At 34.5% G+C, this 18677-nt stretch overlaps 1 protein-coding gene across 1 annotated transcript; it reads left to right on the top strand.

Annotated features, from left to right (window-relative positions):
• The first annotated feature begins 46 nt into the window (after positions 1 to 46).
• LOC137396569 (serine/threonine-protein phosphatase 2A 56 kDa regulatory subunit epsilon isoform-like) lies at positions 47 to 16113 on the top strand. Its single transcript, XM_068082884.1, has 11 exons — positions 47 to 227; positions 423 to 619; positions 932 to 1126; positions 1811 to 1941; positions 2127 to 2186; positions 2328 to 2436; positions 5325 to 5549; positions 6313 to 6451; positions 9162 to 9252; positions 10024 to 10172; positions 15916 to 16113. The coding sequence occupies exons 1-11, from the start codon at positions 47 to 49 to the stop codon at positions 15951 to 15953; spliced, it is 1515 nt and encodes a 504-aa protein (XP_067938985.1). The 3' UTR covers positions 15954 to 16113.
• The last annotated feature ends 2564 nt before the right edge of the window (positions 16114 to 18677 follow it).

Below are 18677 nucleotides of genomic sequence, written 5' to 3'. Positions count from 1 at the left end.
CACGCACAAAAGGCCTTTCGTTCACATAAAAACACAGAATTCAACAATGGCGTTGGGAACTCCAAAAATGGACAAACTAAAGATGGGCACATCTAAAATGCTGGACACAGATAGTGCATTATCTTTAAAACATGGCCTGAAGCAACGGAAACAGAGAAAAGCCCAAGCTTCTTCAAGATACCGTGCAATTGGAACACAAGAACTAATCCCCTTACCATTATTTAAAGGTACAGCTTCAAGCTGACTAGTGTGCACCCTTTTTGACTATGCTGGCTTATTAATTTGAAAAGTTATTGTTGTCAAACTCGCCATGTTCTGCACACAGGAAGAGGCCAAAACTTGATATAACTCACTAAAATGAATATTTCTTGTATTTCTAACATTAATTTGCCTTGGGATTTTGAAATTTCTCGTTCTTTTAGACACCCCAAGCAGTGATCATCATGATCTGATGATGAAAAAGTTAAATCAGTGTGGGAATATCTTCAACTTTATGGATCCAATGATGGATGTGAAAAGCAAAGAAATTAAACGGAACTGCCTCACTGAGCTCATTGACTATGTCACCACGAACAAGAATGTTCTGCAAGATGCAGTATATCCAGAAATAGTTAAAATGGTAAAAGACATTATTATGTATGCATGAGCTGAATTTTTGGTGCCATCATTCAATGTTAATAATAAAAGAACTCAAAATTTATACAGAGATGATAAGAATTATATTATTTCAGTAATGCAATTCTTTAGCAGACAGTGCTCTAACGAATATTCTCACTTTGGTAGAGTGTTAAAATAGAATTTAGTATCAAGTCGTTGGTTTTTGTAAAAGCTGCACCAACTTTGAAAGACGTGTAACTTGTGATATTTAAAAAACTACCATTACTGTAAAAGTGTAAATGATAGTGATTTATTGTCTTTATATGGATTTTAGGTAGCATGCAATTTGTTTCGCACTTTACCACCACCTGAGAATGCAGAATTCGATCCCGAGGAAGATGAGGCTACCCTAGAAGCAGCGTGGCCCCATCTTCAGCTTGTATATGAGTTCTTTTTGCGATTCCTTGAAAGCCCAGACTTTCAGGCCAGTTTAGCTAAAAGATTCATAGATCAGAAGTTTGTTATGGAGGTGAGAAAACTGCAGATTATGACATGAAAACATATCTTCTCATACTTATGTAAATTTTTATAAAGATTTTTATTGTATTTATGAGGTTATTCTTCAGTTTTGCATTCAGCAAATAGAAATTTTGTGTATAATATAACCCAATGGTTATCATGCAAGTGGCAAGTGCAAATGTGTTATAACTAAGGAGAAGCAATTTTTTAGGTTTGTTATAAGATGGTTTTTATTGCTTGTTACTCTATTCTCCGGTTAAAGGACTAATCGATTTTCATATCAAAGGCTGTCTTAAGGTTTCATTAGTTTTCAAATTTTGTTTATCCAAAATGTATCCCTTTCATAGGTTCCATTTAAGCAGCTTCGCTCGTCATTGTTATTGAACAACTAAATAACTGTCCGTAGATTTTTTTTAGTGAAGTAGTAATAGTGACCGTTAGTAATTTATCTTGGTTGACTTTAGAGAAGCTTTTTTATTATGGCTGCCAGGGATTTGTTATAGTCAAAAGTTGCTCAAACCACTGATGTCATGTCACCTTTGGACTTGTTTGAATTTTCTCTGACTGTTTTAGGAACCAATACTCTAGGTTGTTTGTGTAGTTTGGCTAGTTAAAAGTTGACCAGCTGTCAAATAGCCCCAAGACATGCTCAATTGATTCCTTGTTATTGTCTGTTTTGTTCTTTTTTGTGCAGCTGTTGGACTTATTTGACAGTGAAGATCCAAGAGAAAGAGATTTCCTTAAGACCTCTCTTCATCGGATATATGGAAAGTTTTTAGGTTTACGTGCATTCATAAGAAAACAAATAAACAACATATTTTTAAGGTACGCAGAATCTTCAGTCTGTTGTCAAAACTTATACAATGGCTGTTTAATGCTTGCAAAGGAACAGAATGTACTTCCTGTTGTACAAACCAAACTAACCATTCTGGTACAAGACTTAATATCTAATAAGTCATCCATCAGTGAACGTGATCTAACAATTATTTATAGCGATAATATTGTTGTAGATTTATTTATGAGACCGAAAGATTTTATGGCATCGGAGAGTTATTGGAAATTCTTGGGAGGTGAGTTGTCTTTAGTCCTCTGTAAACATTTCATATTAATGCGTTTATGAATAAAATTAAATAATTATAAAATGAATAAAATAAAACATTAGTTAGAATGTGGAGTTGTGTCATCAGATTTGCATCATGTATTTATTACAGCATAGTCAACGGATTTGCCCTTCCTCTTAAAGCCGAACATAAGACATTTCTTCTCAAAGTTCTGCTCCCATTACATAAAGCTAAATCACTTTCAGTCTATCATGCACAGGTAGGGGAATATTTATCTAAATGATAACTGCTTGTTATCAATATCACAAGCCTGATTAAGTTTATGCTATCTTAGTTAGATTTGACCAGGGCAAAACAAAAAAAATCATTTTTTTTCACAAACAACAAATAATTTACCTGGTGAACTCCTGGTCTGATATAGCTATGTATAATAATCTGAAAGGAATGCCTCGAATAAAGGTAAAGGTCGAGTAAAGGTCAAATGTTTTGAAGTTACTATTTTATCTGATCAAGAAATTTTTATAGATTCTACTTGATGCAGACACATTCATTGGTGCTGCTGTGACTGTTCAAACCCGTAAAACGATCAATTTCTTATCACACTTGTTTATTAATAAACCTCTTGCTCAATTTTACAATAAGCTAATTAAAATAGTTTGTTTACAGTTCAAAGCTTGATAGCAACTGAAATTTATAGTTATTAGAAACATTATCTTTTATTTACTCTTTAAAAAATAGAACAAAGCGAACAAGAAAGCAGCTATGTTTTTTCCTTGCACCGACAAGGTCCTACCAAGAAAACTACCAAGAAAAAAACCAAATTTTCAAATGTTATATTGTGTAGTAATTTAGGTACAAAAGCAGAAAGCAAAGAACCTTGACCTAGCAAATGTTTCTTGTCTATTTCTTCGATATTTGAGTCTTTTTAATAACATCAGGCTATACTTGCCTCCACTTTTACTATCTGTAGTTATTGATGTGTGGTACTTTTACTGAATTGTACTTAGCATAGTACTAAGTAAAAAACAAACAGCCTGGTGGTTTTAAAGGAAATTGTTCAAAACCTTTTGCGCTATTTTTTTGTAACCATGGCTACAAAGACCATGGCAATCTTTAATGAACTTTTCCTTCAACTGAGACTTTCTTATTAGTATGTTTAGATTCCTACTCAGCTACTAATTATCATTTACCTCCAGGTGAGTGAAAACGGCCTTAACACTGCCAATTACCAGTGCAATTTACCATATTGCGCTTGAAATGTTTTTGCCAGAATCTTCGGAAGCTTCAAAATAGTCATCTATACAGAGCCTGATAAATTTTATTTCTTTAAACTTTTGGAAGAAAAACTTCAGCGATAGCGAAGTTTTTCTTCCAAAAGCTTTAAAGCTTGAGATCTACAATGATCCACACATCTCAAGCATGTATTTACATGTAGCTTGAGATCTACAATGATCCACACATCTCAAGCATGTATCTAGCTTGAGATCTACAATGATCCACACATCTCAAGCAAGTATCTAGCTTGAGATCTACAATGATCCACACATCTCAAGCATGTATCTAGCTTGAGATCTACAATGATCCACACATCTCAAGCAAGTATCTAGCTTGAGATCTACAATGATCCACACATCTCAAGCAAGTATCTAGGTTGAGATCTACAATGATCCACACATCTCAAGCAAGTATCTAGCTTGAGATCTACAATGATCCACACATCTCAAGCATGTATCTAGCTTGAGATCTACAATGATCCACACATCTCAAGCATGTATCTAGCTTGAGATCTACACTAAAACTTCATATGACAGTCACACCTTTAAAGATTTATTGTTTTAGTTTTTGTAGCATTTTTAGTAGGCTGTATTAGGAAGAAAGTATTATAGGCTAAATTCGATATCATATTCCGAACCTAAACATATGAATAGTCTAAACAGAGAGTTAATCCGAACTCATTTGAAGAAGTAATGTTTATATTTTAATGCCCAATAATTTCAAACTAACATTCATAACATTAGGCATATTTTCGAGATTGAAATAGATGTAGATATATGAGGTTTGGTGGAGGGTTTTCCGTTCATTGGCCTCGTTAAGAATGTTCAGCTTTTAGGCTAAAACTGCCTCTTGATTGACCTGCTGTTGTATGCATATAAAGTAGTGCAGTTTCTCTGTCTGTAATTGACATGTAATGAGTAGGTACGGCTGCTTGCTCAGGTGTAAGACTTATAAGGAGTTCGCTCCTCTCTAATGTTTACATACTCAATACTTATAAACATGTATTGCTTGGTTGGTAATTTTTTTTTAAATAAAACTGTCAATGGCTTGCTAGAAACACAGGGATATGTTTTAGGGCACTAATACTTAACCTATGTTCAAGCCAATACTGTAGTGGCAATGTTGTCTGCATCATACATTCATCATACGCAGTCGATACTTTTTTGTAATATCTGTGATGATTGAGTAAAATATTTGGCTACATGTTGAAGGGTATTTTCAATTATCTTTATTTGTAGTAGCTGTAAGCGAATTAGCCTATCAAATTAAAAAGTATTGCTAGTAAACGTCGACATCGAAAGCATGTGTCAAATATATCGGCTTGTATAGCCACTCTTAGAATGCTTCTCGTTTATCGTTTTAGGCTAATATCAAAATAACTGATGTTATTAAGTGAAATTTAAAATACATTTTATAGATTTCTCAATCTCACATGACAATTTGAATTTCTTCATTGCTATTTGTTAGCAACAGGTTTCAGTTTGGATCTGAACAAACATGTATAATCAAACTGGTCATCAGTATGTTAGGCAGAGACTGCCTTATTTGAGGTGACTTACAGCAAAGTTTAGTTTACGTCGTGTGATCAACTGAATTAAAGAATTGTAATGGGTGGTCTTTTTTTGCTATAATTATTTAAAACAATGTAAAATTGAATCTACTCTACCACTTTACAGTAAATTATGCTTGTTTCCCGCGTTTAAAGTTATTTTCAATCTTGGCCCTTCTTCAAAAAATTAATGGTAAGTCTTGTACACCGACTACTCGTAGGAACTTACAACTGTACATACCATTTACTTTCTTTCGGCCACTGATAGTTGTTATTTTTGGTTGTCGATCAGAGTTGAGCGTGTTGTGTCTTACTTAATGTAGCTGGCCTACTGTGTAGTGCAGTTTCTTGAGAAAGACCCGAGTCTCACTGAGTCGGTGGTTAATGGCCTCCTCAAATTCTGGCCTAAGACTTGCAGTCGAAAGGAGGTAATGTTCTTGGGGGAAATGGAGGAGATTCTAGATGTAATTGAAAACAGTCAGTTCCAGAAGATTATGGACCCTCTTTTTAAGCAGATCGCACGATGTGTGAGCAGTCCACATTTTCAGGTATGAAAGGCTTTTATTGGTCAAACGGTATTTGGGAAGGTATTTTTAGTATTTTATAAAAATGTAGCATAATTTTAAAATGGTTTTCTATAATAGTCCCGCATTACGCAAAGAGTTCCTATTTGAGTGACTATTACCTGACAAAAGCTTTCTCATTCAGCTGTTTACCGCATTCATTCAAATAGTGCTTAGACTCTTACCACCTGCCTAGGCCAACATGAGTAATATAATAGCTCTATGGCATAGTTACTGTAATCAACCAAGTGTAATGCTCCCATTTTGGCACAAACTTCACCATCCAAAGTCGGAGGAAGCATTATACTTGAGTATGTGAAAAATCCCAATTTGCTAAATCTATTTCTGTGTAAGCGGAAATCAAAGTATGTAATTAATTTTATTTGTGCATCTGTGGTATGTTATTAATCAGTGTAATACAGGGAAGAAAGTCATAGATTTATAAGTTTAATAATAATCTATCAAATGCTACAAATACATATTTCGATTCAAGTGACATAAACAATGATCATAATACTAGCATATGCTGAAATGGAAGCATTTGAAAAAACTTATTTAGCATCGTTAGTTTATTGGCTTCTGCTACCAGCTGCAATCTAGCTGTTGCTTTTACTTGGACTCACATTAGCTTCTTCTGGTTTTGTAAATTCTTCACTGTCTTCTGACCTGAAATCTTCAAGGTTTTGCTCATGTCCATACATAATGAGGTAGAACTGGAGTGAACACGCAGTCTGACAACTTGTTACAGGTAGCTGAGCGTGCCCTCTACTATTGGAACAATGAATATCTAATGGGCTTCATCGAGGAACACTCCAATATTATATTGCCCCTCATGTTTCCTGCTCTCTATAGAATTAGCAAGGAACATTGGAGTCAAACTATCATAGGTAAGTTCTTCCTTATGGTAAGGTCTGCCCATCTTCTAATGTCTCAATTTTTATAGCTGACATCTATCAATCTGAAATTCTTAGATGGGCTGTTTTTAACTTCTGAATACCCCACAGATATCTAAATTTTAATATTGGCTTGCACCTTCTAAGATCTTGCCAATTTGTGGTATGGCTAAAGATATGCTAGTTGTCACCCCTCAGTGTCCCTCATTACAAAGCAAAGGTTATCATTTGCTAAAATCATCATCTTTTATTTCATTATTTGTTTCTTGATGCTAAGGGTTATATATGCAGTGGTTTAGTTTTTTTTTCCATGACAACCAAACATTTTAAAAATTGGCTTTATTAGCGGTTTTCTACTTGTTTTTTATGTAGATGGCGCAGAGTCGTAGACAAAAACCTTTCGCTCTTAAGCTAGCTTCCTGTCCTATCTCTCCCATACTAAATTTGGGGTAACTTTGCGTCAATGCTTTGCTAGTGATTATAGCCTAGCAGCACTATCGTATTCGCTGCAGTATTGGATTGCACCGTAGAAAATGTCGATTATTAGGCTCTCTGGTGCATCACTTCAGAATATCAAATGTAGGCCCTATAACTATATTGTTAGATCAAATAAACATGATCTACTTTCTAAAGAAGTGAAAAAGTTTAACTGTCTTATTAATTTTAGTAGTTTACCTTTCCGCTTGCTATGTAGTTATTAAAGAAAGCCCGAGTTGAACACGTGCCCACAATATATATAGAAAGGGATAAAGTTGAACACGTGCCCACAATATATATAGAAAGGGATAAAGTTGAACACGTGCCCACAATATATATAGAAAGGGATAAAGTAGAGGATCAGGCTCATATAACTCAACATGTTGATTGTTATGAATTTCAACTGTGGCCTATTACAGATACAGTTGAATCAGTTGACAGTGGCAAATGACGTTATGCGATGAGATGTGCTTATGATTGTGTTATTTGGCATAATTACCACACTTTTCAAATGTCATTTTATTATCTTAAATTAAAATCGGTCAATTTTGCTTAGTATATTAAAATTTGAAAGCTATTATTGCTAAATAGTCAAGAAAATAGAGTTTAAATGGCTGCACAATTTGCAATTTAAAATTTAAAAAAACATTTAGCTTTCTTGTTTATTTGGCTGCGACCCGACGAGGCAATAACTTACGGTTGCTATGAGAACAATAATATTGTACATATTCCTCCTCCCTTTCTGTTGTGTGTAGTCCTGTACTGCTACGGCACTTGACATGTTATTATATACAGCGATAACGTTTCCAATTGTTGGTTAGGTCCACTGTTAGTCTTACTTTGTTTTGTAAACTTGACATTCTAGATATAAAACATCATACTCTAAATAACAACAATAAAAAATACAATCGACAAATGGAACTTAGAAAAAGCAGAGATAATAAACTTAAACTAATAATCAACATAATGTGCCAAACAATCAACAAACTGTCGCAAATATGTCAGTTCATCAACAACCTACAACAAACTGTCACAACTATATCAGTTCATCAACAACCTATAACAAGCTGTCACAAATATGTCAGTTCATCAACAACCTATAATAAGCTGTCACAAATATGTCAGTTCATCAACAACCTATAATAAGTTGTCACAAATATGTCAGGTAATCAACAAGCTGTCATAAATATGTCAGTTCATCAACAACCTACAACAAGCTGTCACAAATATGTCAGGTAATCAACGACCTACAACAAGCCGTCACAAATATGTCAGGTAATCAACAACCTATAATAAGCTGTCACAAATATGTCAGTTCATCAACAACCTATAATAAGTTGTCACAAATATGTCAGGTAATCAACAAGCTGTCATAAATATCTCAGTTCATCAACAACCTATAACAAGTTGTCACAAATAAGTCAGGTAATCAACAACCTACAACAAGCTGTCACAAATATGTCAGGTAATCAACAAGCTGTCACAAATTATCAGTTCATCAACAACTTATAACAAACTGCCATAAATATGTCAGTTCATCAACAACCTATAATAAGCTGTCACAAATATGTCAGTTCATCAACAACCTATAACAAGTTGTCACAAATATGTCAGGTAATCAACAATCTACAACAAGCTGTCACAAATATGTCAGGTAATCAACAAGCTGTCATAAATATGTCAGTTCATCAACAACCTACAACAAGCTGTCACAAATATGTCAGGTAATCAACGACCTACAACAAGCTGTCACAAATATGTCATGTAATCAGCAACCTACAGCAAGCTGTCACCAATATGTCAAGTAATCAACAAGCTGTCATAAGTATGTCAGTTTATCAACAACCTACAACAAGCTGTCACAAATATGTCAGTTCATCAACAATTTATAACAAGCCGTCACAAATATTTCAGGTAATCAACAATCTGCAACAAGCTGTCACAAATATGCCAGGTCATCAACAAACTACAACAAGCTGTCACAAATATGTCAGGTCATCAACAAACTACAATGAGTACTTAATACACCGTGCCAAGTAATCAACCAATAACAAATAGCATTCAACATAATACACCATACAATCAGTGAGCTATAACTGAGCTAATGCAACACAATGAGCCAAAACATTCAAAAGAAGAAAACTCTCAATCAACATAATATGCCCTGCTTTACAAACTATGACACCTTCCCTCTCATACGTATTGACATATGTCTATATCGTTGTAGCTCTTGTCTATAATGTGCTCAAAACCTTTATGGAGATGAACAGCAAGCTATTCGATGAACTGACAGCAAACTACAAAACAGAGAGGCAAAGGCTAGTATCTTCACTGGTTCACCGAAGTTTATAGCCTCCTAGTTCTAGCTTGCGCATGCTAGCATTTACCTGTATCACTTGTGGACTTGTATACACTTGTATAGACTATAAACTTGTAGCATCGCAAAGTGTTCTTATCACAGTCAAAATCATCAGAGGCAGGGTAGATCCTAGTGTAATGTCAGGTTAGCATGTGCTGGCATGTTTGATGGAAAATCAATAATTAAATCTATTCAATAACTAATGACAATTCTGTTTTACACAACTTTTTCTTCGCATTGTCTTATCAACTATGATAGTTATGGTATCAGTTTTTATAACCTTTGAGATTAATAGTATTTAAAACATTTATTTTCAACATTGAACTATATAAGTTAGTTTTAAAAACTGCAACGCTTTCACCACTTCAGAGCTATCCTTAGGGCCTAAGGCTTAGACGTTTACCGATCTATACCACATTATCAGGACAACCGTCATTTTTATTGAAGAATTAATGCTGTTATAAATATAATGTTAGCTTTTAACTTTGTAACAGTAGTGAAATTTGTTAAAAATTTTGGTTTTAGTGACCTCGGTGTTTTGGTAGTTTACATATAACTCACTAACTTGTGTATATCTGGTCTATACACATACAAGATGTCAACATCATTTTTACTGTAATACACATCCAAGCTTGCTGTGATGAGTCTCTGTGGTGTACATGTAATATAAATGTTTTAGCTTCTGAGGTTTCTTTCACTACTGCTCACATGAATGCGTTGATATTTATAGAGAGCGAAGAAGGGAAAAGGATAGAGAGGACATGTGGAGACGACTTGAGAAACTGCATGTGAAACCAGCTCAGCCAATTCCAGTTGCTCCATCCGCTAGTAGAACGAGACGTAGGAAGGCTCCATCATCTAGAGAGAGTGACTATTCAGGCAAGTTGTTAAGTCAGGCTGGCTACTGTTGCTGTCATATGGGTTGGGAGTTAATGATATGACTCTCTTTCTAAATTGGTATTTCGTAAATAGTCAAATGGCTGATGAAGTTGTTATATTCATTTCAACTTGATGTATTCCTCTCAAGAGAGCAATTTCTATTATCTCCAGGAAACTATGTACTACATCTGACTTTTCACTTGTAAAAGGTTTTCAAAATTTGTCAAACAATTGTAACTTTCAAACTCCATATCATGAGGAAAATGTTTTGTGCAGGTCAAATAAATTGAGAAACAAAATAAAACAACTCTATGAGTGTTTAAAGGTAAATGTGAAATAATTAGCAAGTAATGGCTAAATTAAGACTGGTTTGCTACAATTACAGTAAAAGATGATTTGGTAATGATACGATTAATACAAACTGAGAACAAAAAATAAAAATTCTGAATATGTTAAATTAATAATAACAATTCGTGCATAGAAGTGTGTGCATAAAAAGGTTACTGTTCCAGCATCCATCACAATTTTTAAGTACGAAGATACTAGTACCTCTCGATACTGGTACCTCTCGATACTGGTACCTCTCGATACTGGTACCTCTCGATACTGGTACCTCTCGACACTGGTACCTCTCGACACTGGTACCTCTCGACACTGGTACCTCTCGACACTGGTACCTCTCGACACTGGTACCTCTCGACACTGGTACAACTGTAAAAATGGGATATCAGACTGTCTTTGTCTGACCAAATGAAGAGAGAAAATGTAAAAGGCTATTCCTACTCGAGATGATACAATTGTCCGCAGGAAATGTATTAGCCTTTACAGAGTTAGCAATTAAACCTTATGAAAAATTGAAAATGAACGTTCACAAAAAAGCATCGTGTTTCATAGAATTAATAGAGTTCACAGAGTTTTAATTAATTTAGCATGTGCAATTGAAAAATGGGTACAGGATATGTGATAAGATTGCAAATGTGAAATGAATTAGCAAGTAATGGCTAAATATAGTCTATTTTGCTAGGATTGCAATCAAAAATTATTTGGTATACAATTATACAATTTCAGTTCGTTTCAGTATTGAATGCAAAAATTGGCAGGCCAATTTTCGTAGCCAGCGTTGGTATGCGAAAATATCGTAGGCTAAAGGCATACATAGAGTGGTTTAGAAACCCAGTCATTATTTAATGCAATCACCTCATGGTAAAAATCATTATCATTAAAAATAATACCAAATACTATGTTAACCTTGGTAACTATAGGTACCTACAATGGCTTTAGTGCATTTTGTGGTTATGATCTGCAAGAGAATATAACATTACAATGTACTACGTGGAGAGTTCTTACACTTGAGACAGGCGTGTAACATAAATGCTGAAACTAACTTAAGTGAATTTAATTTACTAAACACATACTTGAAGGAAATTTTAGTATGTGCTTTAGTAAGCTTTAAACTTTTAGCAAAAATTTTATCATTTATTCGTTTGCGAATCGTTTTTATTATAACGGATACCGGATATAACGGATACCTCACCATGGTGAGTTCAGCGGCGTATATCTTTTAATAACGTATATAATCAGTACACAAATCGCCAAGCGTTAAGTTCGAGATAAAATGTTGTAGATATCATTTGGCGGAATAAATTAGCCTAATGAAAAAAGACGAAGAAGCATCATGTTGCATATACTTAGGTCCTAAAATATTTCTTATCAGAGGCATCGTAACGTGTGGGCGCAATGCTAAAATAATAGCTATAGCTGGACAATCGCAACCACAGATGAATACACACACAAACTTTGAGAAATATATACATGTATATAAATGTAAAAAAAGAGAGTGAGGAATAACTGATACTTGTAATCTTGCATGATAGTACAGTAAATCTTACAGATAATCTAACATATAATCCCACGACCAAATGAGCGGAGCAAAGTTTGAGAGTTTTTATGATAAATGCATGTGCACACAACTTACAAAAATTATTCATCAACAATGTCGCAAACCCTCGTTTCAAAATCTCATCAACAAATTTAACCATCATTTTGTAGAGTCGTTTAAGTATAATAACGATACAAAACACATATAAACCTATTCAAATATATTACCAAGTCTTTGAAAAGTGTCGACAGTAAAGTTGCACGATAGCTCGATAGTCGATTTCAATAGTCGATAGTTGTCTTTCTCGATATGAATATGTTGCCTATTTTTAGCCTATCGAAACATCCGAAACAAATATATCGTTATCGAATAATAAACAATAGTATAACTCGATAGTTATCGCCCTCGGATAGCTTGAACACATGGTTAACTCGAATGGATTTGTTTGGTCCGTTCCCACGCAATGATAAATTGCTTTAGATAACTCGACCTCAACTTGGTTAACTCGAACGGTTTTTTTTGCCCAACGGCTACTACGACGGTTGTTATCGCTTTAGAATATCACTTTATTCCAAGCCATAGAGACAAACCTCAACTTTCAGTAGTTCTTAGACGTCGTTATTACCATCATCGTCAAAATATTTTCGTTAACGACTTTTCTAAAGGTTTGATTTTGCCAATCATCCGCTTAGCGATGGCCCTCCGAAAGCTAAGAAAAGTGAGCTAACCTTCGAATAAACTTAAAGAAAAATCGGCAAACTTGATCTTGGTTAAAACAATGATATACATAATACAGCCCCCTGTATATCATTCCTGGGGGCTGTATATCATTGGTTAAAACGCTCAAAAAAAGATGTCTTTTCTTCTGAGCATTTCAACAGCGATCAAGTTTGGTTAATTTTAATCTGAAAACGTCCTGGCAATCACATCACTTCAAACAACAAACCAATCTCAAGTGATAGAAAAATCTTTATACTTTCTGATGAAATTTTTTTAAACTTTACACTAGAAGCCTTTTAATTTGCAACAAGCCATCTATGCATTTGATTTATATATAGTTTGTATATGTACATTTATCTACTAATAAATACATGGACTTGTGACAGTGCTCTAATAACTTGAACGCTCTGATAACTCGAACACCTTATCCTATTCCTTCCCACAATCCTCGATCTTTTTAGGCACGATAATTCGATAGTTTTACCAGCTACCAAGTCACTCAATAACTATCGGTGAACTCTGTCTGCTCATTGATAATTCGATACTATCGCTATCGGTGGGATAACTCCAACGATAGTCGATAACACCTTTTCAAACAACAAATGCCATCCCTAGTCGACAGTATCTTAAAGCTTACCCATCTGAACGGATTATACACAAATAGACAGGTTTATTTGGCCGAAAATCGTTATTAAAACTTGCTAAGCCCTACTTTTATCAAAGTTAAGATCGGAAATTGAAACGCCGAGCGACAGAGAATAGAACGATTAAGTCGTGCGCATTTCACGAAAAAATAACATGCACATTTCACCAGTCTATAGCATTGTCAAATTGCCGAAGGTTTCTGTAATTAACGTAGGAGTACTGAAACCGTTTCATTTTTGCCGATTTCAAAGTAACTGACATTTTAGACACTTTTGAGTACTTTGGTATTCTAACTGATGTCCAACGCAGTGTAAGCAAAGGAAATGACAATGATATTTTTTTCTAACGATTCTTATGAAATTATTACAATATTTAATTATAAGTTTGGATGACTACAGAACAATGACTACGTAGTACAGATTTTCTAAAAATCTATATAAATACCACAACTTCTTGATATTGCTAGCTATGACGTTTTGAAATGTAAACAAAATTGTGCATTGGTTTTATATTATTACTGTATTAATAATATTGGTTATTCTAATAATATCAGTGCATTTTACTTCTAATATTGGCCAATATTGCATTTCTCCTATTGCAGGGGGAGAGATATAAACATATAATCTTTTCCTTTCATTATTGCTATTTGTTGTATATAATAACACCCACACCCAGTACATTACAGCTACTATTGCAGTTATCCTATTGCACTGCAGTGCCATTTGACTGCTAATATTGCATTTCTCAACCATCAGTACCCTTTCTTTTTTCCAATGTTTCTTTGGTTGTGGACTGTATGACAGTGGAATTTCTAGTCTTATAATAATCTTACAAGTGTTTGTTGTAAAATGTGAAATTAATCACGAATTCCTAATTGTTAGGTTTAGAAGAAACGATGTGTTAGCTAATACACAAAGCGAGCACTGATGTGTAACAAACTCAATATACGTCTGTTGAGGAAAGGAAATTGCGCATGTTAATATACTATATCGATATTAAAAGAAGCGTTAAATAAAATATTGAAAAATTTACAATGTTTGTATATCATACAGATGTTTTAAATAGAACTGATTTAAAAAGTTATTTTAATTCAAAGAAATAACGTAAAAGCAGTAAATAAATAACGTAAAAGCAGTAAATAAATAAGAGAAAAAGATTTTGGTCGTATTAAATGAATGTGGAACGCAAGGTACTAAATGAGAATCAATGAAACATAGTGTAACTGGGAAAAATTTTTTGAGCAGCTGGAATAAATTAGTAGAAAACTAAATATAGATGTGAAATAAATAGCAAGTATGTTAACTACAGATGATTTGGTACTGATACAATTTATACAAAATGCGAAAACAAAATCTAACCGTCATGACCAAATAAAAAGCAGTACAACAGTCGCCAAATATTTATTTCGAGAAAAATGTTTGTTGATATGGTTTGGTGGAAAGCACCATGTTTTATGGGGCATAGTAACTCGAAGGCGCAATGTATCAATAAATAATACTTCATTTAGCTGAAATTTTATCATTTATTTGTTTGCGAAACAGTTTTTAACCGTAACGAATACCGCTGAACTATCAACGTATATCTTTTAATAACGTATATAATCACTACACAAATCGCCAAACTTTAAGTTCGAGATAAATTATTGTTGATATCGTGGTGCGGAATAAATTAATATTAACAAAAAAAAAGATGAAGACTCATCGTGTTGCATATATTTAAGTTCCAAAATATTTCTTAACAGGCATCGTAACGTATGGGGCAATGCTAAAATAATAGCTATAGCTGGACAATCACATTCATAGACGAATACACACACAAACTTTGAGAAATATATATATATAGATTTTTAACTATTTTACTGAATTTCAACTTTTTATTACTAAAATTTTATCACTGATCAGTTTCTGTTTTCGCTTTCACTATCACTTTTAAAACAATTTTTAACCTAATTTGGCAAGAAAACCAAACAATGCTGTTTTCGTAGTGAAATGGATTTTTGTTAGCAAGTTAAGAGAAGTTGTCTGACCACTGGGCATTCTGTATGAAGAGATTGCAACTCCAACTTTGCTACTGGTTTTGAAGAGAAAATATCCCCGTTTTACACACAAAAATTGCTAAACTGCGAGAAATTAATCATCATGTCTCTTTCAGGCGCTGTGAAAATATTTTCGGTAAACAGCATTTCGTTGTCTTCGTTATTTTCATGTACGTAATAAGCACACCAACTGCCAAATTTGAACCTCGGGCGAAAATTTTGTTGAATCTGTATGTTGAAACAAGATTCGTATAGAAAGGTGGAAAAATTATCATGTTCGATTTCGTGAAGTGAAAAATCGTATATCAGGGTAATCGTACCCTGAGGGTGCACTGTATTCTGTTTAAATGATCGGAAAATACATGGAAATTCTATTTGTGTCTAGAACGGGTTTGGTAAACTTTATGGCTGTCAATAATTAGTTCACCGTCTACTTACACTGACCACACAAATTTTTGTTGCAGGTCAGGACCGAAGATCTACTCGAAGTGAAAAAAGATAGTGGTTGAGTCTGTACCAGAATACAACTGACAGCAGTGATGCCTTTTACATAACTAACCTTATGTAGTGCTATTTTCCAATAACTTCCTCCATCTATTCTACCCAATGTCAGATTTATTGCCATATTTTATGAATTAAGAATTTTTAAGCAATGTTTATAATCAATCATATTTTCTTATTCAATGAGAAGATAATTCTCAAGATGAGAAGAATAAAAGCAGCGGTTATTCGCAAGTCTCACTTTGAAATTCATTACATCGAGCAATGATTTAGATAGTGTTTACATTTATGTTGAAGCTATTGAAGCTATGCAGCTTGAGTTCTACACACATAGGAACGCTTCCTAGCTATGTAACTTGATTGCATAATGCTTGGAATTATAATTTTTTCAATGTTTCTGTTTTTGCAATATCTGCATGAGTTTGAAAGTGCTCTTACATTTAGAAATTTCCACACATTATTGTCCACGCTTATTACAACTAGGCTTTCTGTTAGAAATATAGACAAAAAGTTTGTGTAATCTCAAAGAAGAAAAAATACATTAATAGATGACTGATTGAAGTAACTTCATTTTGTGGTGCGTTAGATGCCTTGATTGTAGCACCTTGAAGTTTGCAAAATTTTTCGGTGCAAAAAAATGTGCAACAGGCTGTGGTGCTTTGTGAATCAAAGTTTTCGTCAGTTGTCAGATAAGCTGATGTTAAACACATTGTATAATTGTACAAATGTATAATGTGCATACATTCGCTTGAGATAATTACGGGCATAAATTTTCCTATTGATTCTTCAACTCAGTTTTATCAGAGTTGTGTTTTCCTACGTTAAATTGCTTCAAGGACTGCTTTACGCACTGTTCTTAATATGTAATACATACTGTATGAGTGTATGACATACTCATGGAGTGGTTGTAGTTTTCTTCTATCGTCTATTTCAAGATAATTGCTCAGCTTTTATATACTCTGTGGTTAATTACGAGCAAGAAGTATATCTTCGATAATATTGAGGTTTGCAAAGATTTAGTTCACAGTGATTTTATAAATAAAGCAATTGAGTCTTTTCAATGAGATGATCGCAACCATCAAAGAAAGTTTTAGAGACTGCTCAGAAGTGGAAAAAAGCTAAAACAGCTTTCAGTGCTTTAAGCGTAGCAGCTATAGTTTCCTATAAAAATACAATAGTTTGTTTTATTTCCAAATATTTCATTAGTAAATAACCATTCCATCATCAATGTTATGATTGAACCAGTTAGGCTTTGATTAGTGTAAGGATTTTAAAGTCATCTCTATGTACATGAATCCCAACGCATTCCACGGGATGGAAATGCATTATAGTGCATTTCACAATGCATTATGCTAGATATAATGTTTGTTGGTTGAACTGCAATTTATCATAAAATCACTGCCTGTGGATTGTACTTCATTTTACATACTCTTTTTATTACCATATCTGTGTGGCTAGGCCAGACAATGATTTCAGCGAGAGTCATTGTTATGAATGATTGCATTATTGATTAAATTAAGTTCTATCAGAAAACTGACAGGCACAACTCTCTGGTTGAGGTGTTCTACAGATATGCTTGAGGTCTTTCTGGTGACCTTACGACTCTACTGATTGTATTTGACACTTTAATGTAATCTTGGAAGCCTCTCCAAAGTTTATTTCGACAGCATCTCTTCAATTTGGCTTAATAAATTGACTGTAGAACAGAATACTTAATGTTACTTAGTACAAGCTGTTGGGATGTTCCCAAAAGAACAAAACATCTTGGAGCACCTGAAGTCACTGTTTGAAGACAATGTCCAACAGTATTTCAGTGACAGTGAAAAGATGAAGTGAGGACAGCTAATTCCTGTGTATGGAGACATGTTCAGCTCTGGTCATACAGACACTGGTATGCCTGCTCGTTCAGCACAAGATCCCCAGCAGCCAGAAACCGAGGCTGTTCGACAGCCAATCAAATGACTTTGCCATGAGAAGGAGCGAGAGGTTGACCAACAGGTGCAGCATCTGTTGAGCCAAGGAATCATCGAGCCAAGACATGAAGCTTGGAGCTTACCTTAGGTCTTGGTTAAAAAGAAAGATCAGAATTGGAGTCTGTGTGTAGACAGACAGACATCTGAATAGAGCTAAATTTCAAGACACATTCTTGCTTCAGCCAAAGTTTGTCGGCCCATGTGTGGTGATTGAAGTATATGACAATCATACATATAAAATAATGCAAAATGGAAAAGTTGGGTTGCATAATGAAGGATGACTAGAGAGGTTTCTGGAATTTTCCATTAGGAATGATCGATTGCCAGCTCGATGAGAACAACATTGCCAACCACTGACAAGAGTTGCAAGATGACCAAGGTCTTTGAAAGACAGATCAATGATGTCATGATACTACCATAAACATTATTGCCACATAAAAATGATGAAGTGGAAAATTCTTCAACTGAGACTGGCGGAATGTGTGGGAGTGACGTGAAAGTGTGTTTGACTACCAAATAGAGTAATAGAATGATAGGGCAGTCACTACTCCACAAAAAGAAATCTTGCCTGAATTACCTAGCAAACCTGAATCCTTTGGTGCCAAGTCAAGATGCACAGCAGGCGAGTCCTCTTCCCAGAGTGCATTCAGCCAAATTCGTGTATTGCAAGCATTTGCAATGCAAATTGGGATGTATTGAAAAATGCTTTTTATCGATGGCATGAACAAAGGAGGCGGTGTCAAGCCATGTCT

This window comes from Watersipora subatra, chromosome 5 (assembly GCF_963576615.1).
Source record: "Watersipora subatra chromosome 5, tzWatSuba1.1, whole genome shotgun sequence".
Lineage (NCBI taxonomy): Eukaryota > Metazoa > Bryozoa > Gymnolaemata > Cheilostomatida > Watersiporidae > Watersipora > Watersipora subatra.
The sequence above is the reverse complement of the archived record's forward strand: the minus strand, read 5'-3'. Positions and strand labels throughout refer to the sequence as shown.